Here is a 24,816-nt window from a genome sequence, read left to right on the forward strand (position 1 = left end):
GTTCTGATGTACTTTAGACAGGTGCAGCTGATTGGCAGCTGATTGGTTTTGGGGGTTCTTGATTTTTTTTTTTTTTTTTTTTTTTTTTTTTTGGTTTACAGAAGCTATATGAGTTGCCGTTTCAGGTAGTTTAATCTATTATGCAGTTAAACATTTTCTATGTCAAACAAAGGCTCGAGAAGCCAGAGCAGCTTGCTAGACTTAATTCTCTCCTCTAGAATCTCAATGCTATTCAAAATTTCAAAGTAATCTTTTTTTTTTGTTTGTTTGCCAGGAAGGTGTGGATGGGCTGTCTTAACACATCAAGTGGTAGTGTTACAGCAGTGATACTTGCTCTTTAACATGTAGTGGGTATCTTGTGCACCTTTGTACAAGGTTTCACAAATGGTACGTGGGAAGTAGGTGTGGTTGAGTCAGAGGGTCCCAAATGTTTAATCGCTTAAAAATAATTCTTTGAATGTCCTGGTGCTAAGGGTTACTGTCACACTGATAATTCAGAATTGTGCAGGTTATCTTTATCCAATGCTTATTGATATCAAGAGTTTTATGTACAGTTCTGTCTTTTGTCATAAACCAAATATCAACTGAGAAATCAGGAAGATATTTTCCTTCTCCACAGGTTGGTCTGAAATTGAGCTTCTTGTTGGAAGAAAGATACCAGTGCTCAAACACTGATCTGATGAGGATGGCTGTATTCCGTTGCTTCTGCCCATTGAGTGTGTCAAAGGCAGATTTGCAGCCACTGAGGCATTCTTTGAAGCCTTATTTTGGACATTGACTTGAGGCTTGCTTTATTTTCAAGGTCTAGTGTCTCTTAAATCCCTTGTCTTTTCTCAGCTTAGCATTTTTCTGTTTTGTATCAGCCTGAAACTATTCCCTTGCAGCCTTTAACATAACAGCCCTAATGTGTGTAGTGATTTTCTTTATTGACATATAAAATTAATTTCAGTTTTGATACTTTGATGGAACTAGGGATTATTTTTCTTTCAAGTGGAAGATATTAGGAAGTGGTTCTTGGCACATGACACTTGGTATCTGGCTTTGGAAGGGTATTCAGAAATTCAGTGTAGAAGCAAGAACAACAGTTTATCTAACAGCATCTAGCATCATTTTGGGGTTTGTTTCCTAGTTTATCTTATAAAATAACAAAATTGGGAAATTGAAATTAGAAATATTGCTGAATGTCTACTTTTGGCTTGTTACAAGACTTAACGGTACTTGGTGCATTACTGTGGTTATTTCGGCCTGTCAAACACACTGGTAAGTAATTGTTCTTCACAGATGGTGAACTGGGGAGAAGAAATCTTTTGTTAGAAAGGCCTTATGAACTTAAGTCTGACTTGAGTCATGTGTAACAATTGGAGATGTATTGTTGTAGCACAACTTGGTAAGTGTTGTTGTGTTCTTGTTTCTTAATAGTACATGCTGGCTGATGGTTACTATCCGCAATTTTTACTTCCTGCACCTTGCGTATGGTGCATTAATACCTCTGTGTTTAGCAGCGGCCTCACAGTTCAGATGCTGCAGGAATAAACTGTCATCAGTTTTGTCATCTGTAGGATTTTGCCTATGCAGAGTTTTTCCTTTCTGAGATTCAGAGTCTGATTTTTTTTTTTTTAATTTTATTTTTTTATTCAGTGAAACAGTTGAGATTTGTCTTGGGGGTAGTTTTGAGATGTACTGTTACAGTGTGACATGAAATTATTTGTTTGAGTAGATTAAGCTGAGAAGTGACCATAGTCAGATGCTGTGGATGTCAAACACTGTATTAGATCCACTGGTAACATCTCGCTAGGCTTCAACTCCTTTTGCATATATTATAGACCGTAGCAGATGGTTGTCCTCTCAGTCTGAAAGCTAGTAATGAATCTGTGAGGTTAAGTTGCAGAATAACTGTCTCTTCTCTCAGTTTTAGCTCACCTGTGTTAGCTGGGGAAAATGTTTAACCTTTCTAATACTGTATAAATCTCTTGCAAATGCCTATCAGTTCCCTGCATGCTGGGGCTTGCAGGTAGTATAAAAGTGTGGTATTTGGCTTACAGTGGTAATGCTTCTTTAAAGGGAGGCTTGCAGTGGTTCTTAAGACTGCATCTTTTATGTACTGTTGGATTATAGTATGTTTGCTTCTGAGGCTGTAGGAAGGTGCTGATTACCTGCTGTATTTCTATAATGCTTCATCTGAAACACAAGCTTTAAATACCTACCTCTTAAGAAATGTCAAATCAGGACAAAATATTAACTGGATCATTTAAGTTTGGGTTTTGGGGAATAAAATTTGGGCTTTGCTGACATGCCACACACCCCCTTCCCCAGATAAGGTTAGAAATTGTGCTTATCAGTCTGCAAGTTTTAAAATAAAGCTTGCAAAAGCCCAGCAGGAGAGTCTACATAGCATGGTGCTATATGTATACTTGCATTTCCTGTAATCAGATGAGGTTGAAGCATGGTTATGGTCTTAAGAGTATGGTCTCTCAAGGCAAGGATAGCCAAATTGCAGACATTCAGAGGTCTTATCATAGAGCAGTCCATCCCTAGTGTATCATCTCCTGTGGTAAAGAGGAGAAAATCAAGATGGGGAACAAATTCCAATTAAGTAGCAGGCATAAAACTAAGAAATCGGGCCAGTGTCAATTGGCATATCTGTGTTTTTCATGTACAGTCTATAATTGGAACAATTGACATATATGAAGTGGAATTTGTGGTCTTAAATATATTGGTATGCAATGGTCATCTCGTGTGTCAGGGACATGAAGTGGAACACTATTATCATCAAGTTAGAAATAATGTCAGCATATATCTAGCTGAGAGCACCGGTCATGATCCAACTGTGGCAACCAAGTTTAACTGCCGGAATGCGCGATAGGCTCTTTGGGAACTTCAGTCCCATATACTTGTAGGAAGGCTCTAGCTGTAACACTGTACTATGGATTCTTGGATGATCCTGGTGACCCCAGCATGCTGAATTTTTAAAGATGCTGTGCCAGCAGAAGGCTCTGCAAGACTGGGAGCCTTTAGTTCAGCTGAGGCCAGATAATACTTACCAGTTCTGTGAAGCTGAGGCTAAGTGATATCCCCAGTTATCAGTCTGCTTGCTCTGTGAATGGAGAAGCAGCTCTGGACTTAGTGATGAGTACTGCGTACTCTATCTTTTAAAGGAGAAAGGAAAAAAAAAAGAAAATGTACCAGGACTGCTTTGAAAGAAAAACTACATATAGTGCGTTTAGAGGGAAGTATAAAAGAACAGCTAAAAGGATAAGACCCAGGTAGTATGGAGATTGCCTTAAGACATGTGTTTAAAGCTCAAAAAATGTATGCTAGTCAGCAAATACGTCCATGTAGTTGACAGTCTTTTTGAAGAATCTTTCAAAAGAGTGGTAGCTTTCTAAATGAGGAAAAGATGAGATTATTGCACATTAAATATAAGACCAGAATGGAGTAGTCAAATATTTTGAAGATCAGTTTGATAAAAGCAAAAAACTAGTAAAAAAATAGAGACAGAATTGCAATAGAGTAGGATCAGTGGGGCTGAAATAATGAAAGTATGAAACAAAGATAAACCCTAATTGAAAAGCTGAGTTATTTGCTTTTAGAAAGAAGCTTAGAGTCTTCCCAGTAGTGCCTTTATGGATGGATGACTCTGAGTAACTGTCTTTGGTCAAAGCATTGTTAGAGGAGTTTTTAGAGTAAATTGACAAAGGGAATAGTAATGCTTTGCCTGGGACTGCAGTGTATTTGGTTTTTTCTAACCCAAAAATATTAAGCTGCTGGACTGTTGAACACAACATTTAGTTTTTCTTAAATCTACCTTGCTTCCAGAGGAATGGTAGGTCACAAATATTATGGTTGTCCCCTAAAAAAACTTCAGATTTGGTCTGACTTTTCTGCTCAATAGAAAATATTCTAGAGTATCATCATATAGATAAACGAACAAAAGTAGGAGTAAATTGTAACTAGGGAGCAAATTTTGAAGTAAATTGTGCCTTGCATCCATTAAATCTGAGATTTCAAATTTGGCACATACAATACTGGATTTTGGGGAGAAAATGCTAATGGACACTCAATTTAACTAATTTGTCTTGTGATGGGGTACCTGTTCAAATTTAAGATAAGTAGCAATAAAAGATTAGATTTTAGGGTGCAGTAGGGAGTTGTTACTAGTGGGAAGTTCTATGGAGGTCTTTGATGTCTAGCACATTTGGAATGATCAAGAAAAGGAACTTTTATAGCAGAAATCTAAGACAGCTTTGTCTATCTACATTTTTCCATTCAAATACAGTTATCATGGGGAAGAAGTATTGAAAAACATTTTTAGGCTATTTAATGCCCATAAATGTGATGTAGTTTTTAAGATAATTCAAATACAAAAATTGTAATATAACAAGAAACTTGAATGACTGGTCTTGCTAGTTGCATGCAATAACTTTTCAGGTTCTTCATTTCTCTATTCCCTACCTACTCAGTGCCCTCCCATTCCCCATCAACCCAGTCCTATCATACTGAGCTTTTGCAGTAGGCTCAGATGGTCACAAGAATCAAATAATATAGCAAAATAATGAGGGGGAAGAAAAGTGTAGTTCTCGTTGATGATGTAGTGCTACTGTCCTCTTATTGCAGTGAGGACTTGCTTTGTTTAAAGTAATACAGTTCACGTGTGTAGATGTAAAAGAAGAATTGTGTCTCTGAGTTGGTTAATCAAGCAGTGGAGGGGAAGACAAGCCTTCCTTACTTTCAAGTCAGCCTAAGATAATTAAATGAATACTGCTATGCAAACTGGGCAAGAACAGTGAAGCTAAGATAATGTTCTAAGCACTGAATTTACGTCCTGTATAGATTCACGGTGTGAAGTCTGCTTATTTCATTTACTCATGTTTGAGCTTTAGCATGTTCAGTATTTCCTTAGGTGGCTGATGGGGAGTGCTGGTGTTTTCTGTGTACTGCTGGTCTTCACTGATACTTTTTAGCTTAGGGAAGTTATTTGCCTTAACTCAAAAGGAACGTGATAGCAGCAGTGAAGGTCACTAGCAAGGATAGAACATAGAAAGTATTTTAAAAGGCTAATTTTAGTCAGTGTTGGTGATCTTTCTAGGCTGCCAGCAGTCACCCAGTCCTGATTTTCTCTGAATTGCATTGTGATGGTACATGTCTTTTCCAGTGATTGTAAAATGAACCTAGGGAGATTGCCTTTACTGGGCTAAAATTGTTCTTTCTCAATCTTCTGATCTCTTTTAGCTAAGAGGTATAGCAGCATTGTAGGGAATGCATCCTGAGTGACCAGTATCTTTAAGGAGCTGAGATGTTTAGGGCTGGTTTGCCTTTACAGTGTTTAGGCTATAGATCCTAAGTAGACTCAGTGCCACTGTACTTTGTTTCCTTTTGCCACAAGCTTAATCTGTCTTGTTTGCATTGAGCTCAGTCAGCTTCTGTCGCTTGTGGTTGATTTTGGCCAGATAACTGGCATAGGTTATGTGTTTAGGTTGTGAATGTGATCCTATGTTAATGTGAGACTGTCTCACCTGTATTTACTTCTTCTTTTCATGTGCACATATGAACACTTGGAGAGTCATTCCATTGAAACTCTATGGTGAAGTCAATGTTTCCTGCCTTTGGGTAGTTACTGTGGTTTATGACAAAGTTTTCTGTAAAGTGTATAATCTTAAAAAAACCCAACCAAAACAAACAACAACAAAAAAAACCCCACCAAAAAAACAACCCAAAACAAAAAACCCCTCATGCATCTTGCTAGGAAAGATTGACTTGTAAATTACACATGCTGTTTTCCTTATCTTTTTGAATAGCTGCACTTTTGACCTAGAAACAACTAGTTCCAAAATAAAACACTTCTTTACATAATCTTTTTTATTTTTTATTTACAGACTATGAGAAGACATAGAAATGAAGTTACAATTGAATTGCGGAAGGTGAGTCTGCTTTTGTTTATCAACTGTGTTATTTTGCTAATAATACTTTGCTGTCTTGGCTAAATATTTTGCTGTAAGCTTTTGCTTTATGGCCCCACACTCATGTAGAAAAGTTGTAAATTTGTCGATTACTAACTGTGGATTCTAATGTTAGTTTTACTCTCCAACTCTTTAAGCTCAATACAGCAGAACAGTACTGCTTTACTCCAGTGTATTGCTTGGAAATTATCCATATTCAGTTTCTGTACCAGTTCTTACATTATTACAGTGAAGCTGTCAGCTGTTCAAATGTTTAAAGTCTCGGAATGGAAAAAGTGAGAGTTCTAGCATTTAGGAAGTGTGGATGGTCTTTTATTTTGTTTTATGCTTCATTGCTGTAGAAGGAGTTAATTTTAGGGTCAGATTTTGGTTGTGTTGGGTAAATGCCAATATAGCTGGGAAGATCATGACCATGAGAGGTGATCTAATTCAGTGCTCTGCCTCTAAATACAGGATTTGTTACACCCTCGTAACTCATAACACTTCCGACAGCCTTTCTAAGCACCTTAAAGGTTTGCTGCTGGAGGACATTTTCACATGCTAAACTACTCTTGGGCTATGTTGGTAAAAAGAAGGGGTAAACTTTCATTTGCCGTTGGGTACCTTCAGTATATTTGAGGACTGCTACCGGCCCCTTTAGTTTTATCCTGTTAAGACAAATTCAGTTCTTCACCCTTTTCTTGAACATTGTTACCTACATTTGTCTTGTTGCTGCTCCTCAGATCCAAACTGCCTATATCTTCCTGGAAGTGTGGAAGTCTGGAAGGATGCAGGCCACAGCTAAGGTTTAAATGGGACAGTGAAAAACATTTCTTAACACAGTATTCCTATTTATATTGAATATGTTGCTGACTTGCAATCAGTCTGTGATCTGTTATATCCTTCGGACACTTCCTACAGTACCACAAAGCAAGGGTAGTTGTTTACGTTCTCTATTTGCATAGTTAAATAAATGGAGAGGTTTTTAAACACGATTCCTGCTTTTCTTTTGAATTGCATCTGCTTTTTCCAGACTTATCTTAACTTGAATTCCCATTCTGTTCCCCAGTATGCTTCAAGGCCTCCCCACCTTGGTATCACCCATGTTTTCTAATATTTTCAAAGTGTGTGCCTTCAGTATTCTAGATGTAAGCCAAGCTGCTTTTGGGTCTCCCATTTGATGCATATCTCCAGTTTGCCAGTTGAATTATTGACAGTCTGAGTGGGGCTTACTTAGGAGTGCACACCCACCCGATTTCATCTAAATTTTTAATTAGTATTTGCAAACAGAAGACAAAAGCCTTGCTAAAATCAAGGCGAAGGCTTTGTAAATGGAAGTTACATTGGTAGAAATTAGCTTGACTTGTTTTTGAGAAATTTTGTCTGCATTTACCACCTGATTGCGTATGAGCTACCAAAAATCTTATGCTAGTATTTTCATGGGATCCTTCTGTTCTTCTTGAAAAGACTTTAAAAAAAAAAAAAAAAAAAAAAACAAACCAGGTCTTACAGGAAAATTTCTGTGTCTCATTACAATATCAAAAATAAGTATTTGTAAGATTCATCCTGATATTATAAGAGTTAGTTGAAGAAACCTAATTGGACCCAGATGACTGGGGGGAAAAAAAAAATCTTAATGCTTACATGGGCATGATGCATCATTTAAATTGTTTAATGCTTTCATATTTTCCTAATCAAAGAAACTAGCTGAAGATGTCTGAATGTGTTGTGCAGCTTAAGCTGGCTGTGGCTTCATCAGTACTGGCAGATGTCAGAGGTGTGGAGAAAGCTACTTTTATATACAGTGGCAGGTACTCAGTGAAAAATGAAATTAGCCAATTTTTGCTTAAAATGAGATTCAAGTAATTTTGATATCTGAATTATCAGCAGTTGAAGTTTATGCTGACATGTTAGAGGCCCTCTCTGTTCAAAATTAGTGTGTTGACTCTGTAAAACTCTTTATCTAACTGTGAAATCTCTACTGGGAAGAGTCTTTCATAGCACTTGGGCAGCCTGTGCCTGCTTGCAAAGCAATGCTGTAAAAGATGGCTTAGCTAATGCAGCATATTCTCATAAATCTTGTTAATTTGAGACTGCATACAAACATTCCAGCGCAGTCTTTGGAGAGAGCTTTGCAGCGCAAAATGAGAATTTTCATTTTAATTTAATTCTTATAATTGGTTTTTGTAACAGGTCACAATTTCAAGGCCATCTTATTTCAGAAGCATGGTGGGGAGCAAGTCATACACTTAAGACAAGTCAGTGGATTGTTCTGTGTGGAAGGAATCTTGTATGTACCAGTAATAGTGGAGTGAAAGTAAGGAAGAGGAAGCCTGTGAGCCAATAGTGACTTTTCACTGAAAACTGCACATGCAAAGATCAGTTACACATTTAGAGAAGCCTAAGTGCTGAGTGTAGTTCAGACTGTAAATCACAAGTAAACAGCAGCTGCAGAACTCTTAAACGCAGAAAACTCTGTTCTTCTGGAGTGTGTGTTGAACATCTTCCACTGCAGAGACCAGAAGAAATCTGTTTTAATAAGACATTCAGCATGTGTCCAAATCGTTGATTTGCAACATCTGAACTGGTGCTGGTGGGCAACTGGTTTGCTGTGGGGACTCTGTGGCAGATGTGAGGCCGTTGCTCTGGTACAGAATTGGGACTGAAATGTGAAGGGATATGTTTTATTAAGCTCTGGCAGTGGAAAGGATGAGCTGCAATATCACTGCTTCAGTCTTCATCTTTATGGCTAACACTTCTACCCTAGCATGAATAGGCCAAATTCAGGCAATATTTGTGTTGGTATGACCTTAGTAATCCATCAGTGCCGCTTCAAAACAAGGGGGTATCTTCCCTTTATACCAGCTATCCAGCTGCTGAGTGTACACCTGACTTTTAAAGAAAACAGGCAAACTGAGCATATTCTTGATCTGTACAGTTGAAGCACTACATAGTCATGTCTTTTGAACCAATTTTCTATAAGTATTAAATGAGTGGATCTGATGAAGTTGCTTACATCTGTTTTGTAAGATGGAATAAATAAAAAAAATAACGGCTTTGAACAGTAGTAAACAATTTCTGCATGCATTAATGTGAGGTGTTTATTCTTTTGAGATTTACAGATGTAAAAGTGCATTTGCAACACATTCTGTGTTTCAAGAATATATTATCTATCACTATTCACTGTCTTCACACCACAGCTCTTATTCAGAAAGAAACTTTACTTTTCTTTTTCCATTTTTTGTTTCTTTGTGCAACCTCTTATAACTTGATTAGGAATTGAACTAACAAAGCTAGCTCTGACGTAAAAAGGTAGCAATCATCTGGCAGAATCCTTGGCTGAGGCATGGGTTGGCACCGTGAGGCAGTCAGATGATACTCCTGATGGTCAGGTGCCCTTTTCTGATTCCATATTGGCCTTGCTGAACATGTGCTTTACACATTTTGGGAATGGACCTACTACACTTCTGGAAAGATGGTCTTGGTCTCTGGCTATATTGTTAGTGCAGCAATGGGCCCAAGAGCTTAAAAAGTTGCCATCTCTCTTTCCAGACAAACAAGATAATGATGTCGGTTTTGGTTATGGAATCTCTCTCAGGGTTTAGAGTTTAAACTTCTCAGTGTAGTGTCTTGTCGTATTCTCATTTAGAACGTTTATCATTTAACTTCAGCATCACAGAAACCCGAAAGCTGCTCTATTAACAACAGGGAATTAATTGGCTAACCTAGCTGATTAGTCTCACTCTAAAGGGGAATGGGGTGGGTGAATAATGGTTAGGATGCAGATGAAAGTTCCATACCTAAATGAAGCCTGTAACCCCATTGCTGTGAGAGATCTTTTTGTTCTAGGTGCTTGGCTTTCTACAAAAGGGGAAACTTGACTTGGGCCGCTTGTGTGCTTTAAGAAAGGTAGTCCTTAGCCACATCAATGCTATGGTCACTGAATTAGATGCCATGCTTCAAAGGAAGCCTTAACATTCCTAACCTCAGCAGAAACAGAGGATCCTGTCCTCCTTTAAGGCTGCTAACTAACTGGAATCCTAAGAACTTCCAGAATCTCTCACAAGGTTTATTTTTTACTTTCTTGGCAAACTCAGCTGCCTCTGAGAGCTCTAATTGCCAATTAAGTTTGATGCAAGGCAAAGCAATTATTTGCTAAACAAGAGGTGGGTCAAGGAGCCATGGGCATGTGTCTTTTTTGCCTATTTCTCTGGCATACTGTACTTGAGTCCCTGCTCTGATCTTTCTTAAATAAGATTATTTATGTCCATAATAGCTCCTAAATAAAGTAGTGAGCCTTGAAGAAAGTTGTCTGTCTTCATCTTTCTGAGAGAGCCAGGGTGGGAAAAATCTTTTTCTGATTCTCAGGAAGTTTGAGAAAGCAAAAGAATAAAAATTTCCACATTTTCAGGTTCAGGATAGTAAAACTTGCTTTGGTTATGTATCTTTTCCAGTTCAGTGTGAACATACAGCTTTTCATTCACTGTAAAGTGCATTTTTTAGGCATGAGTCTACCAACTTCAAAGAAACATCTACAATCACAGGGAGGCTGAAGCACTATAGTATGTTCTTCTGGAGGCCTCCCTATCCAGTCTTGGTAGCACAACTTCTTGGGACAGAACTTGCATCTTCACAGAATCATTAAGGTTGGAAAAGACCTTCAAGATCAACAAGTCCAACCATCAACCCAACACCACCAAGCCCACTAAACCATATCCTGAAGTGCCATGTCCACACATTTTTTGAATACTTCCAGTGATGGTGACTCCACCACCTCCCTGGGCAGCCTGTTCCAATGCTTGACCACTCTCTCAGTAAAGACATTTTTCCTTATATCTAGTCTAAATCTCCCCTGGTGCAACTTGAGGCCATTTCCTCTGGTTCTATTGCTAGTTACTTGGGAGAAGAAACCAACACTCACCTCGCCACACCCCCCTTTCAGGTAGTTGTAGAGAGCGATAAGGTCTCCCCTCAACCTCCTGTTCTCCAGACTGAACAACCCCAGTGACTTAGTCTTTCCTAGGATGAAAGAGCTGCTGCTTGTCATCTGTGATTATAGCTAATGCTGGCTAGCACTTGAGTTCCTGATGTTGAGATGTTCTTGAAGTTCTGCTCTGTGTCCTTAGAGGACTCAAACAACTTTCATGCCAAAAGAGTTTCTTCCTACTAGCCAGTGAGTTCATAAATCTTTTGCTGACCTAAAGAAGCATTTTTATAATTGTTTGTTATGTGAAGGCAAAGATTTTCTGGTTTATTTCTTTTCCCTTTTGATCTTGAATCTTTCCAGCAGACTTGAGAGTCTTCATAGAGTTTTCCCATGTGTCAAATGCTGAAAAGTGTGTATAAAGTAGTATTTAACACCTTTCACAGATGCTATTGTTCATGTCCTGAAGTACTAAGTGGAATGCAGCACGTAGCTTGATGGACATTGTCTTTGCCCACAAAGATTCTTTTGTTAATCATGTTGTCTTTGAAACTTGTTTTTATTGATAGGAATTTTTTTAAATCCTGTGGCCATCTCTCAAGAAGTTAAACAAGAAGTACTGGGATCTGCAGGATTTGCGTTATTTACTGTTCATGCAGCCTGACCTTCCCACTGTCAGTGAAGTGAACAAGATGGGTATCTGTTATCAAAAACTTTCAACAGATCATCACACTGGACAGGAGAGCGCACTCTTGATATCATTACTGTTGTTTCTAACCATTTGGCATTTTTGCCTGCCATATATGTCCACAAACCTCTTGTTCATATGGAAACCTTTGTATACTGTTGTAGTGTGATCTCTACTAGAATGCTGACAAGCTGGTAATAGTCAGTCAGGTGCTGTTTATAAACTTCCAGACTTTATTGTGCATAGCACATGTGCCTCAGGCACTGGCTGAGGATCTTCCCTTTTAAAGGAGAGCTGCTTAGTTTTGTTGGTGGCAACGTCTTGCCCTTCATCAGGGATTCTGGTCTGATGCCTCTCCCTTTGCAAAGTCTCTCACCAGTCTTTGAGCAGAGCAGTTGTATCCAACTGCTCGTTTGCCTTCAGCTTCACCACACGAGCCTACAGACGAAGCTGGTGTCTGATTTAGGGAAAAACTTTTGAGTTTGTCACAGTATAACAAAAAGCAAGCATTTTAAGGTCATGCCAAGGTGCAAATCATGTTCTTTTACTTTATGCAGGTGAATGATTGGTCTGTCAAATTACTGTGTACAGCGGTTTAGTTCTCCAGGAGTTGGATGCCTTTGCAAATGGACAGAGCTGTTTCAAATAGCCTTAGAGACACTTTTTAGCCCTGGAAGGTTCCATGAACACTTTGACTTTATAAGAAATGCCGATAGGAATAGCTTCCCCTTCATAAGAAATTTTTAGTGCTTCTCAATAAGTACTAGCCTCTCTGCTTCAGGCTGCTGTGGAAGCTCCTCTGTACATTTTTTTTGTCTTGCTTTTCAGCCCAGCCAGCTGCAAACAGTGAGTAGCTACAGGAACATTCTTGGTCGCTTTTACTTTTCCTCGCCAAGGTAATTTTTTTCTTGAGCCCATTGCACCATATGATTGACAGCTTGAAGATGCTGCCTGCATTCACAGAAATTCCAGTGTCAATTTGTGGTCCATCATGTGGACTACCAGTGTGTGTCAAATAATGGTTACAGGCAGGTAGTCTTTGTGAAGTTCTTTGGGTGAAGTGGCATGGAATAATCTAGTGCTCTGCCTGCTGGCATGCTCTAGACTTAGTGCCTGGTGCTTGTGCAAGGTGATTTTGCAGGTGTTTTGGCTGCTGAATGCCATGCAACTCTTTCCTGCTGTTCTGTGAGGACGCTGTTCAGTCGCCCACAGGGGGACCTCTTGCTTTGTTCCAGATATATTCTCTGTATTCCAGCCGCTGCCGCCCTGGTATTTCAGGGTGTTTGAGAGAGGATCTCAAGATACATCTTCATTCTTACTTTCTGGAGTAACTGGATACCATAGTCCTTATGTTACACTCTAGTAGAGGCACAGCTCTGACAAACACTGATCACTCATAATGGTGTAATTATGTATGTTGAAGAGACACGCACATCTAGAGGGATATGCATTCATATTCAGTACCACAGTTGTTGCAGTGTGACTTTGCTGTTTGCATCTAAAACCTTCTAGATCTTTCAAGCTAAAAAATGCATGATGTGGTTTCAACTGTTTCTGGTTAGTGTTGTTTTGGGAGGAAAAATACTGAGGGTGGAAGTAATGTGCATGATAGATGCAGCCCACATGTATGTGAATATCAAATATTCTTATCCATTTTAATAATGTGATCTTTGTTCGGAATAGGTGCCATTTATTTAATGTCAACACAATTCAGAAGGTTTTGGCCTTGTTTAAGTTTCCACTTACAGTGAAGTAATACGACTTTAAATGGCTCTTGCATACCCTCTGGATTTTGGAGGGATTTTGGTTGAAGCTTTCTGAGGTGCATCCATTCTGTGACAGCATAGATGCTTTTGTGGGGAGCAATGTGGAATGCTGGTGTACCAGTTTCTCCCCCTCAAATATGAGGGTAGTTCCTTAAGGTCAAAGGATTCATTTGGGGTGGGAATCTGCTAATACAGTGATGCGAGCACCTAAATAGGAGAGTCTACTGTTTGAGCTCTTAAAAAGCTATATCTTTTTTTACTGACAGAAGAAACGTGAAAATAACAAATGAGAGAATGTGATATTTCGTAACTAGAATTTTCTTTTCAGTAACTTCAATAAAAATAATTCGTTTGCTAAATTCTTGACTACTCTAGATATTTCATTATCTTTTGAATCAAAGAATCTGCAAGAGGCCTTCATCTAAAAGGCTTTTGTACAAAAATTTAGAAGTAAAACACACCTGTCTTTATTGCAAGATCTTGCAAAACACGTAGTTCAGTGCTGCTGATACAGAATCATTTGTTTGAAAAACAAGTAGATATCACCAACTGAATCTGTGAGTAACAATTCTTTCAACAAGCATATTTTTCAAAATCCCTGCAAAGCTTTTTCTCTGAGTTTTATGAGCATGAGATGTAGAAAATCGAACCAAATACTTTAGGCAGAACAGAACTGGAAAACCCTGCCTTGTACCACAGTAGTTTACTGCCAGTGACAAAGAAACTCTACCCTTCCCGATGAATGATTTAATATGAATTGTTTTCACGTGCTCCAGCAGACAGCTGGCAACGGTTCTGCACTAAGATCCTGATTCCTTCAGGCTGCACCATTTCAGTACACAGGGAATGTCTGCTGGGCCAGTGTGTGCCACCCTCATAACTAAATGTGTCTCCAGTACATTGACGCACATGTTGACTTGCTCACCACCATGAACTGTGATTCCCACTCTAGGTGGGAAGAGAAGAATGGTAGGACTGAAGGCATCAGGACATTCCTCCAGCTTCAATCCCTTCTGCCAGGACTGGCTTGTTTTGCCCTAACAGCACAGCTGATCCCACAGGAGCCATTCATTTGAGCCAGGAAAGAGGCCCTTCCTCCGTGGGGAGATGTGTGTAGTAGCTGCATGCTGAAGAAAGCTGACCTGCTCATGGAGGGGGCCTCTGGAAATTGGGTCCAGTCCCTGCAGTTACCAAAGTGTAGGCTATGGTAGATAAACAGTAGGAAAAGGAATTGCACTTGAGCAAAGCCAGATTGACTGGGGTTGAATGATGTTTGCTCTTTGCTTAAAATGGCAGTGCCAAGTACTAAGTACGGAAAAATTAAAGAAATATATTGTAGGTCTTATGGTGAACCCATCCTTCAGTGTGTACCTACGTGATGCAATTTGTCTGCATAACATCATTTTCTCAGCGTTTAACTGCCTGCTCGTTTCCATCTTCCTTCTCTTCAAAAATGCTTGACAACAAAATACCTTTAGTGCCTGTCCATATGGATGTGCTCTTGAGTATGCTGCTGTTACTGTATGGCTCTGGAGAGGCTGCCGTAGCTAATCTAGGTGACCCTGTGTGCTCTTTGGGGATTTAGTTTCTGTGCTTAGACTTGACAAAAATTAAACTGTGCAAGTTTGTGGAATGTTGTCTTCTGCATTAAAGGGCTATTTAATTCCAGTGCTTGTTTGTTGTTTCAGCATTCTCTGATTTGAAAAAAAATCATAATATATTGCTTGCAAGCCTTGCAAAATGAGACTGGAAAAGTTGTTTTAAATTCTTTTTAAAAAAATCTAAAAAGTAAGCAGGTCACAGAAATTTTGGACCCGACGCTGTTTTTTCTAACATAGAATAAAATAAAATAATTGGCACTCCTTCAAAACATGATTCTGTTTAGAGGCTTTTTTATATATTAGAAGCAAAACATGATATAATACAACCTCTATAGTCAGTACTGTTTGGTTATAAGATAATTGTTTGGAGACTGAAAAGCCTGCTTTTCCTTGCTAATGTAATAGATTTGTTTTAGGTGTTATAGCTGTTTGTTACACGTTTTCAATGTTTTGCTTTATTAGAGTTTGAAATCTTAATGCGCTTATTAAAAAAAAAAACCACAAAAAGGTGCTCAGTTATACATGCTACATCATCATCTTCCATTGCCCTTTCTATCTTTTATTGTACCTCTAGATATACCAGACAAAAGATAAAGTCTAAAATTTAGAAAAGACCGCTTCATAGTGAATTTTTTCTTCAGGAAATTTTTTCTTTGGTAATTCCTTAAAGGAGCTAAGGCTGGAGGTTGCTTTGTTTTAAGTCAGAAATTAGGCTAACAGTGTGAGTGGGAAATACTACAAGTGTCAGTGTACACAGAGCATGCTACTTTACGCAGAAGATGAAAATACACGTAACCGGGGAACTATGAAGTAGGTTTAGCTGAAAACTAATCTTACACTGGAAAGTAATTTGTCATGTGTGGCAATTAATTTCTGTTATGTGTTTTTTTGTGTAGAAAATTGATCCCCAAACTGTAAGTTTTAATTCATTCAGATGTCTTGGATTGACACAGTTCTGTCTGTGATCAGCAAGCTGCTAGATCCTTACAGCTGAAATACTGCAAATTCTATTTGCAGGTACAAATGCCTTTTAAAAAAACCCAATCTTTCCTAAAATTTTATTTTGAATGGGGCCATTATATCGTCACCCTGTGCTAATAAGCATTAAGTGTCTTTTATTTTTCATCATTCCTTTACAGAACAAAAGAGATGAACATCTTTTGAAAAAAAGAAATGTTCCCCAAGAAGAAAGTTTAGAAGATTCTGATGTTGATGCTGACTTCAAAGCAGTAAGTTCCTTGATTCTGGAATTACTTTTAAGACTTTGATGGTGTCTCAAAACAATGTGTTCTGTTTTTATTTTAACACTGAAAATCTTGCATTTATTGAAAGCAAAACTATGAACTGATAGACTTTGTTTGTATTAAATGTTTAAAAAGAATACAATTTAGCAACAAAATTACTAAAACTTTTTTTTTCTTTTCAAGCAAAATGTAACACTAGAAGCTATACTGCAGGTATGTTACATTTAACCATTTTTTTTAATTAGAAGTGTGTGTTCTGTGCATTTTTAGTTTTTACTGGTTTTGTTACTTTTCAGAACGCCACAAGTGACAACCCAGTGATCCAACTGAGTGCTGTCCAAGCTGCAAGGTAAAAACAAGTAAAGGCACAGAAATATATTTCCTGTACATTTTTTCATTATGACAGTTACTTACTTTACTTTCACATTTACTTTCACAGAAAACTCCTATCCAGTGACAGAAATCCACCTATTGATGACTTAATAAAATCAGGAATTTTGCCAATTCTGGTAAAATGCCTAGAAAGGGATGATAAGTAAGTATACTTATGAAATGTTCACCTTTACTGAAAATCTGCATCCCAAAAAAGGGTCATTATTTCAAATGAAACTGAGGATTCATAGCACCATATAATCTGACATAGTGGATCACATTCTATGATGATAAACCATAAATTCTCCAGGAGTATTTATTCTGCCACTGAAGCGGCATTTTATTTTTTAGAGCTTGCATGAGCATATCCAGCTAATGGAGAAAACCTTACTAAATTTCTCATTGGTTTGGAATATTCCAGACTTTTTTGTTAACTGTTTTTAAGAAACCTGTCTCAGACTTACTGTGTATATTTGTGTGAAGGCAGAAAACATGCCTGGTTGTGAACAGGGCTCTTTTCTTTGCCAGAATACATTTGTCATCTTTTTCATTAAGGTTATTAGCTTAAGTTTCTAGCTGCTTTTGTTCTTACTGCAAGGTGGGTTTCCTTCTGGCTCTGTGCTGCTCCCTCATGTGATGGTAGAACACAGTGAGCATGCTCTCTGTTATGATTATTTGTTGGAAAACAAGAGCTTCAGAAAAGGAGGTAGAGAACATTGAGCATCTAGTTGCAAGAATTTAATGACATGTAAGAAGAACGCCATATTCCACAATCTGTGAGCCCCTTATTCATTTGATGGGGATTAACACATTTGAGGTAAATGTTTTAGCCTATCTTTGGTCTCACACAGCCACAAATGTGTTTACAGTATTTCCATTTTCAAGGTTATTTCTGCAGCCATGAGGGCTAGAAACTTCAAAAATGCAAATTGGCAATTTGGGTGTAATTTGGTGGTTGCAAAAACATGAAGCGTGTGTAGCTTTGTTTCTAGCTTGTTTAACAAAACAGTTGCTTAGAAGGCAGCTGGCAATAATGTTCACATCAGGACAGCATTTTAAAATGGGTCATGTATGCCTGTCTGTTCTTGAAGTAGAGGGTTCAGTGCTGTGAAAATTCTTTTAATTTGAATTTTCTGTCTAGTCTTTGTATGATTTACCTTTGTAAGTGATTAATAAGCCTTTTGAAATTGAACTCAACATTTTCTTAAGCAGTCCTTTTAATTGTGATTGCTGTATAATATTTAGTAGAGATGAATTCTGCAAAAATGTTGTATAACAGATTGTTAAAGCTGTTGTTCATGTTATAACTGAAAGCTTCTCACAAGAGGAAGAAAAGGAGGACTGACCTAGGACTAGAATTTTAATGCATTTGATCCTAGAATGTAAAGGTTTATAGATAGCTGCTCACAGGTACTATTTGTTCTTACAAGTCCTTATTTACACATCTTGGGCCCTCCTATCTGATTCTTTTCCAATCCCATCCCCAATAAAACCTTAAAATGCTTTGAAAGCTAACGCACAAAGCTTAAAGGTGCTATGGCTGTATATAAAACATAATTGATAAAGACTCAAAAAAGCATGGAAATTAAAAATAGTCACCTAACAATAACTATTCTCTGCTCATCCCAAAGCCAGACACGTTACTGTTGTGCTAACCACCATAAGCTGTAAACTTTTATAGCTTTTAGAACTCTAACCTTCAGAATTTGGTTGAACAATAGTTTTGATGTAAGCTGTTTTACTAAACTGCTGTTGGCATAGACAACAGTTAACAGACAGCTTGGAAGAGGTGTTCCCCCAGCTTTCATAATATTTGTAACTAATTTTATGTGCATTTAATATGTCAGTTTTAATAGAGGTATGATGCTGTCTTTTGATACTAATGCTAGATCTTACCTCTGTCTGTGATGGAGCAGAAAAATGTCCTTATCCCAGCATATCAGCTTACACTTGATCTGGGATGTTAGAAGGGACAAGTTTTTATTAGTTATGGTCAGACATGGTTAATTTATTGAGAACTACTAATTGCAGCAAGGCAGTTGCATGTTCTTCACGAAATATGAGTGGTGTTTGGATCAGCTGGATGTGAAGAGCTCTCTTACCCATTAGAGAGGCATAATTAAATTTTATGATGAGGGGTGCTAGAAATCTTTCATACAGGAGATAATTAGTTGTCTAGAGTAGCAGTCAGCTTCACTGGTTGGTATGTGCTTCAACAAGTATTACTGCTTTTATTTTTTTATTTTTTACTATTAATGTGAAGTCAGAATGATGGGTGGTTGTTTACAAAGATCATAGAATGTAAAATCTTTTTTTTCTAATAACTTTTCCTCTGAAATGTCCAGGTTTAGAGTTTTTTTTAAAAAAACTGCTAGCCCAGTGGCACTGCTTAAATGTAGTGTCTCAGAGTGGATACAGCTAGTAATGCTGAAATGAAGCATAAAATAATTTGCAGATCATGTTTCAATTTATTACTATAAAATTATTTCATTACAGTCCATCATTACAATTTGAAGCTGCATGGGCGTTGACTAACATAGCATCAGGCACTTCTGCACAGACTCAAGCTGTTGTACAGTCTAGTAAGTATTACAATTCGTTTTTGCGGGGTGGTGGATGTTGTGGGTAAAAGGGAAAAGGGGGTATTTGGATAACAAATGCCATTTGTTACTGAAACCATTAAAATAATACATTCATGTCTGTCGTTTTTCTCAAAAAAATTCTACATTTGCTCTTCAACTTGAATCTGTTTGTCACTAATGGTTAGTATTAGGGATCCCAGACCTGATTTTCCTGTAAAGAAGATAGAGAATGACGAATGATATAATGAATATGACAAAAAATGTTAGCCCTTTCTAATTATTGGGTTAATTTCTGAAATCATTAAATCACTGTTAATTCCCATATGGCTAAAACTTGTGTTAGGAAGTAATTCTTTCTACCTCAAAGGTATGTTCATAAATCTTACTAAAGCTATTAAATACATATAGTTATGTAAGGTTGTCCATTTAAACACAGAGTTAAGGAAATGACTGTCCTTTCTTTCACCATATGATTACTATCTCCTATACGTACCATGTTTGTTGTGCTGCCTTTGTTTCTTGCTTGACCAGCCAGTAAAAATTCCATTATGAAAAGAGAAAAAAAGAGATAGGAAATAAACTCTGAAGTTAATTGAAGATAAATTATTAAAATCAAATTTTCAGAATTATATAAATAGTTTTTTATGCATCAGCATACTTATTTCAAAACAATCACCTTTATGCTAAATACAACATTTTGTCATTAAACAGGCAACTATAGGCAAGCAATTATATAATAAATTGTCTTGGCTTATTCATATTCAGTGTTTTTATGTGGGAAATTGGTGACTTAATTGTTTGATTTCTTTTTTTTAAGTATATGAACCTGTCTTTCACATCAAATGCTGATTTGTACATTTTAATAGCTAATAAAATATCTCATTAATTGTTAGATTCCACATAGATAAGATATTGGACTAATAGAATAAGAATGCTTATCAAAGTAAGCTTTGGGTAAAAAACCAAAGCGTTTTAAAAAAAAAACAGATGTCTTGAATTTGTTTCAAAAAATCCTGACGTGGTTTGGGCACCTCTGTTTTTATATTGTTTTTCTGGTGTCTAAATATCTTAGAAAATCTATTTGCAGTTTTTTTCATCCTTCCCAACTTGTTCATTGGTTAGTCACTCTATTCTTCCTTTTTCAAGTCCCACAGCATTTTCATATTTGAATGAATGAATCTAATGAAAAGGCTGTTTATAGTATTAGCTTTGCAGAAAACGGTCTGGAAAAAATCTTGCAGTAAAAATTAAAATCAGAATGAAAATATGTACAGCACAGCCAAAAGCACTGTTGTTAACCTGAACAATTAGTAGAAGTTCAGGCTGGCATATGTCTCTCCCAAAATCTGTTTAGCTAGTGCTAGAAAAGAGGAAAATATGATAAAATTACTTTAGAGAAACAAAAAGCATTTTCCAAGCTTTACTTCTGAAGAGAAGATGGAAGAAGTTTAGTCTAAAAGTCTTGCTGCTTTGGCTGGGAGATGACTAAGGGAAAACAGCCTCCTAACTTTACTCCCCTTAGGTAAGGGATGGTTTGAGGAAACAAAGTGATAGCTATGCCCCTGCAGCTATAGAAGAGGCTGGTGCAGCCTAAATACAGAAGAAGGCGGCCTCCTGCAATCAAGAGGGACAGATGGCAGTTGGAAGGCCCAGCAAAAGAGGAGAAGTACTGTACACACAGAATAGATCTTGTCAGGAGCCAATTTGGAGCAGAAGTAATTAATTTTTTGAGAGCAGTGGATCAGATAACCTGCAACTTCATGCTTTGTCTGTGTCTCTGTCCTCCTGCCTGAGTGCTGATATGAAATAATTTCATTTGTGCTTTTGAAAGCATACCAGGATTGCAATCTAATATAAACCACATACTTGACCCTCCTCTCTGAAATATGTTGAATAGATGTATGGCTGAAGTGTAATCTCAGTAATCACTGAGAAGGAAGCTAGAATATTCCACTTGAGCTGATGGAAGTGGGATGATTGTTACAAGAACAGAGAGAGTGTTCTTAAGCAATGGTGTGTTGCTGTCCCTCCTAACTTGTCAGTTGCAGGCAATTGCTGAATTACTCATCTAGGGCAGGGAAGGAATTTTAGGTTGTCATTACTCTTCATCACTCTGTATTTTTCAGGAAAATACATCGGGGTTTTGGCTTATCACATGTTAAATTATCAACAGAATATTGATTCACAGTTGCTCACAAATCATGTTGCAATTTTTTAAAATTTCTGAAGCTATTTCTGAAGCTGTTTCTAAAAGAAAAAATATTCTTTCCTTCAACAGTGTATAGATTGATCTATTTTACTTTGCTCGGAAAGACTATAGGATGAGTATACAGATTTTAAAAATTGCTGCAAGAATTACTGTCTTTCAAACAGTATGTGTTGTCCAAAGGGAAGTAGTGCATGGGAATAGGAGGGGGATGGTTTCTTAGTTCTACTAAATTTATTTAATTCAGCAGAGACTGATATCTAAAATCAGTACCGCTTCCTTAATCTGGTATGTTGTCTGTGTTATATAAGAGCAAATTAAAAAGTGTCTTAGGATTGGCAGATGGATGTAAGTCTTCACTGCATATGGAAACTAACTATAGCCTTGGAAAGAAGCTATTTTCTTAAAAGTCGAGGTTTGAAGCACGTTTGCATGATTAGGCTTGTCATTCTGCTAGGTACGTGTTGTGATCTCAGATAACTGGAAAATATGAATTACCAGGGCATTAAACCTAGCACCTACATACTTGAGGCTCTTGCATATCACTTTGAGGAATATGGGGAAGTGTTTAAATGTGGGGACCATTGTTGTTTAATAGTTGCTTGTTCTCAAGTCTTGTTTTTTCCTCTCTCTAGATCTGTACAGAAATGTTTAACTGAGGTTTTGTATGCTCTTCATAATAAAACCAGGTGTCTTAGTATAAGTCAGTGAAAGTGTTTTGTATTAATCAATGAGAATATTGTGCATATACCACGTTCCAGTAAAAACAAATCCGGTCTTTGCATTCTGTAGATGCAGTACCCCTCTTCTTGAGACTACTTCATTCACCACACCAGAATGTTTGTGAGCAAGCTGTCTGGGCTCTCGGAAATATTATCGGTAACTCTTGTTGTTGTTACAATTATTTGAATTCAGGGAGTGTTTAATTTTAGACTTTGACTTTTTGAACATTGGCATTATCATATGAGACTATGTTTCCTCTAAATTCTGTGGCTTAATATAATTTTTCACGTGGCCAGAATTACATGTGTACATCCTGTTTTTTTCTAAAGAATAGTATCACTTGCTGCATAAAATGTTAACAGGATAAATTTTTGTGTCTCAAAATATACATACATATCTGTACGTATGTATATTTAATTGAACACGAACTGCTAGTAGTAGACTACTGGTGAGGAAACATAGAATTTCAGTATCCCAACATGTCATTGCATACATTTCAGGATTTTCCATTCTTAATGTAATTTCTTTTACAACAATTTTCATTTCTGTAGGTGATGGTCCTCAGTGTAGAGATTATGTCATATCACTGGGAGTTGTCAAACCTCTTCTGTCCTTCATCAATCCCTCCATTCCCATCACCTTCCTTCGGAACGTCACATGGGTCATTGTAAATCTCTGCAGGAATAAGGACCCCCCACCGCCTATGGAGACAGTTCAGGAGGTAAATAAAGAATTACGAGACAGATAATTTTTTATACTCTGGGCTAGAGGCCAAATGTTTTACATTTTCATACTATGAATTTATGCATGTTTTTTGCCACTGTCTTGTGCCACTTACCAGTTGTTAAATGAAGTAATTTGACCCATTTGATACTTCTTACTAAGGCTTTCATAAAGGTATTTGTAACATCTGAAACTGAGTAAGATTGAAGACTGATGAGCCATATATTAAAATGGACACAACAAAGAATTAACACACTAGAAAGTGTTAACATACTCAGCATTTCATGTTTTTATCAAAAAAAGGCTGTGAATGTGATTATGTATATAGAAGTACTCAAATGTAATTATTTCCAGTAAGAGGAAATGTAAGTAAACTAGTGAAGGGAGTATAGTTTGTGTTTGGACTAGCTGTGAACATGCAGTCAATGTCAAGTCCCCACTTTAGAAGAGAAGCATCTGAAAATCCCTTTGAAGTGGTGAACAGAGCCAACGCAGTGTTTATAGAGTTGGCACAGCTAGTAAGTGATGCTCTTTGACTAAAAGTGTAGTTGTAATGTACGTAAAGTTCTTCATTTTAAGATAAATTCCAAAGTGTAGATATAGTTTTTGAAGCCATGTGAAGTATAATGTTGTTAGCAACTAAACTTTAACGAAATTTTAAAAATGAACCAGAGAACAGGGAAACTTTTACAAGTAATACTTTACCAAACAAAAACCCCTGTTCTAAGCAGTCTTGTTTTGGCTTAGTTTTATATTTTCTCCATGAGTGAATAAAAAAAAAAAAAAAAGAAATTTTACTTTAATCCAAGAGGGGTTTATATATTGATATTAGGCTAATGATTTTTATTATACTGTGTGGTAACAAAACTTTCAAAATAGCAGGGGCATGTCTTATCTCTGTTCTTTGCTTGTTTTCCCTCAAAATATAGTCTGCTGTCTGTGTGTCTTTGGAATATACTACTGTCTTGTATTTTTACAAATTTTAAATGTAATATATATATTTTTATACATACTTTGAGGGAATAACCAGCTGCTGGGAAATCTGTGAATGCAGTATGTTAATGCAGTCTCAAGTTAAGCTTTGTGACTGCAGTACTTGGATTCATGATTGTACAGCCAATTTTATTCTACTGTAATGACCAATGAACTTCTTTTCAGATTTTGCCAGCATTGTGTGTTCTCATTTACCATACAGATATAAACGTAAGTAATTTCTAAAGTTTTTAGATATTTAGATTCTTTGTTTTCTCTCTTAGAGAGACAATGCTGCAAGATTGTTTGTGGCAAACTTGGTTTTGTGTGTTAATTTATGTATAATTAAGTAGTAAATGCACAATTAAAAATTAAGACTAATATAATTGTAGTCATTCAGAGCATGAAAAAGTGCAAACATCTCTGAAATATCTTCTGTAAAAGTTCTTTTTATCCTTTACATTAGAAACTACATTAAAAAAATCCTGTCTTGCAAAATTGAGCACTAGAAACTTAAAGTGCCAGCTTTACCATCAGCTTCACTTTAATTTTTTTATAGATGATATATAATGCATGTGTAGAAAAATATATATAATTCTACATATCGGTCCAATCAAATATTGTGATCATATGGGTAAATCTGACTTTTGTAACCTGTTGGGTGCCTGACTTTGCCACCTATTTAACTAAGGAAATCACATATATACTTAAATGAACAGCAATAAACTATTATTTTGTGGCACCTTTGACAACTTTTCTTCAGGTTTTTAATACTAAACCTTCAGTACTTCCCACATTCCTGATCTATGGGTTTACATATATTTTCTGAGTAAAGTCCTAGAGGGGTGGACTTACCTCCTGAAGTATTACACTGGGACTTCAGGAACAAAGTTCTGTGTAACTAAGGGGTACTGAGCTGCTCTTCTCTTCCTCCTCTTGTCAGGACTTTTTAATGTCTTTGACTCTTGTTCCCTGTAGATCCTTCAGTTTAGGGAATGTCATGGTTTAGCCCCAGCCAGCAACTAAGTACCACACAGCCTCTCGCTCACTTCCCCCTCCCCCGGTGGGACGGGGGAGAG

At 37.2% G+C, this 24,816-nt stretch overlaps 1 protein-coding gene across 1 annotated transcript; it reads left to right on the forward strand.

Moving 5' to 3' along the window:
• Positions 1-5,873: 5,873 nt before the first annotated feature.
• LOC104623553 (importin subunit alpha-4) lies at positions 5,874-23,968 on the forward strand (the record flags this gene model as incomplete). The annotated part of the gene is made up of 9 exons (XM_010290685.1): positions 5,874-5,918; positions 16,055-16,144; positions 16,343-16,372; positions 16,456-16,508; positions 16,599-16,694; positions 19,028-19,113; positions 22,112-22,198; positions 22,594-22,763; positions 23,924-23,968. Coding segments are annotated over 9 exons (702 nt in total), but the record flags the coding sequence as incomplete, so codon positions are not given.
• Between the last annotated feature and the right edge of the window lie 848 nt (positions 23,969-24,816).

The sequence above is a fragment of the Phaethon lepturus genome, unplaced genomic scaffold (genome assembly GCF_000687285.1).
Source record: "Phaethon lepturus isolate BGI_N335 unplaced genomic scaffold, ASM68728v1 scaffold56630, whole genome shotgun sequence".
Taxonomy (NCBI): Eukaryota; Metazoa; Chordata; class Aves; order Phaethontiformes; family Phaethontidae; genus Phaethon; species Phaethon lepturus.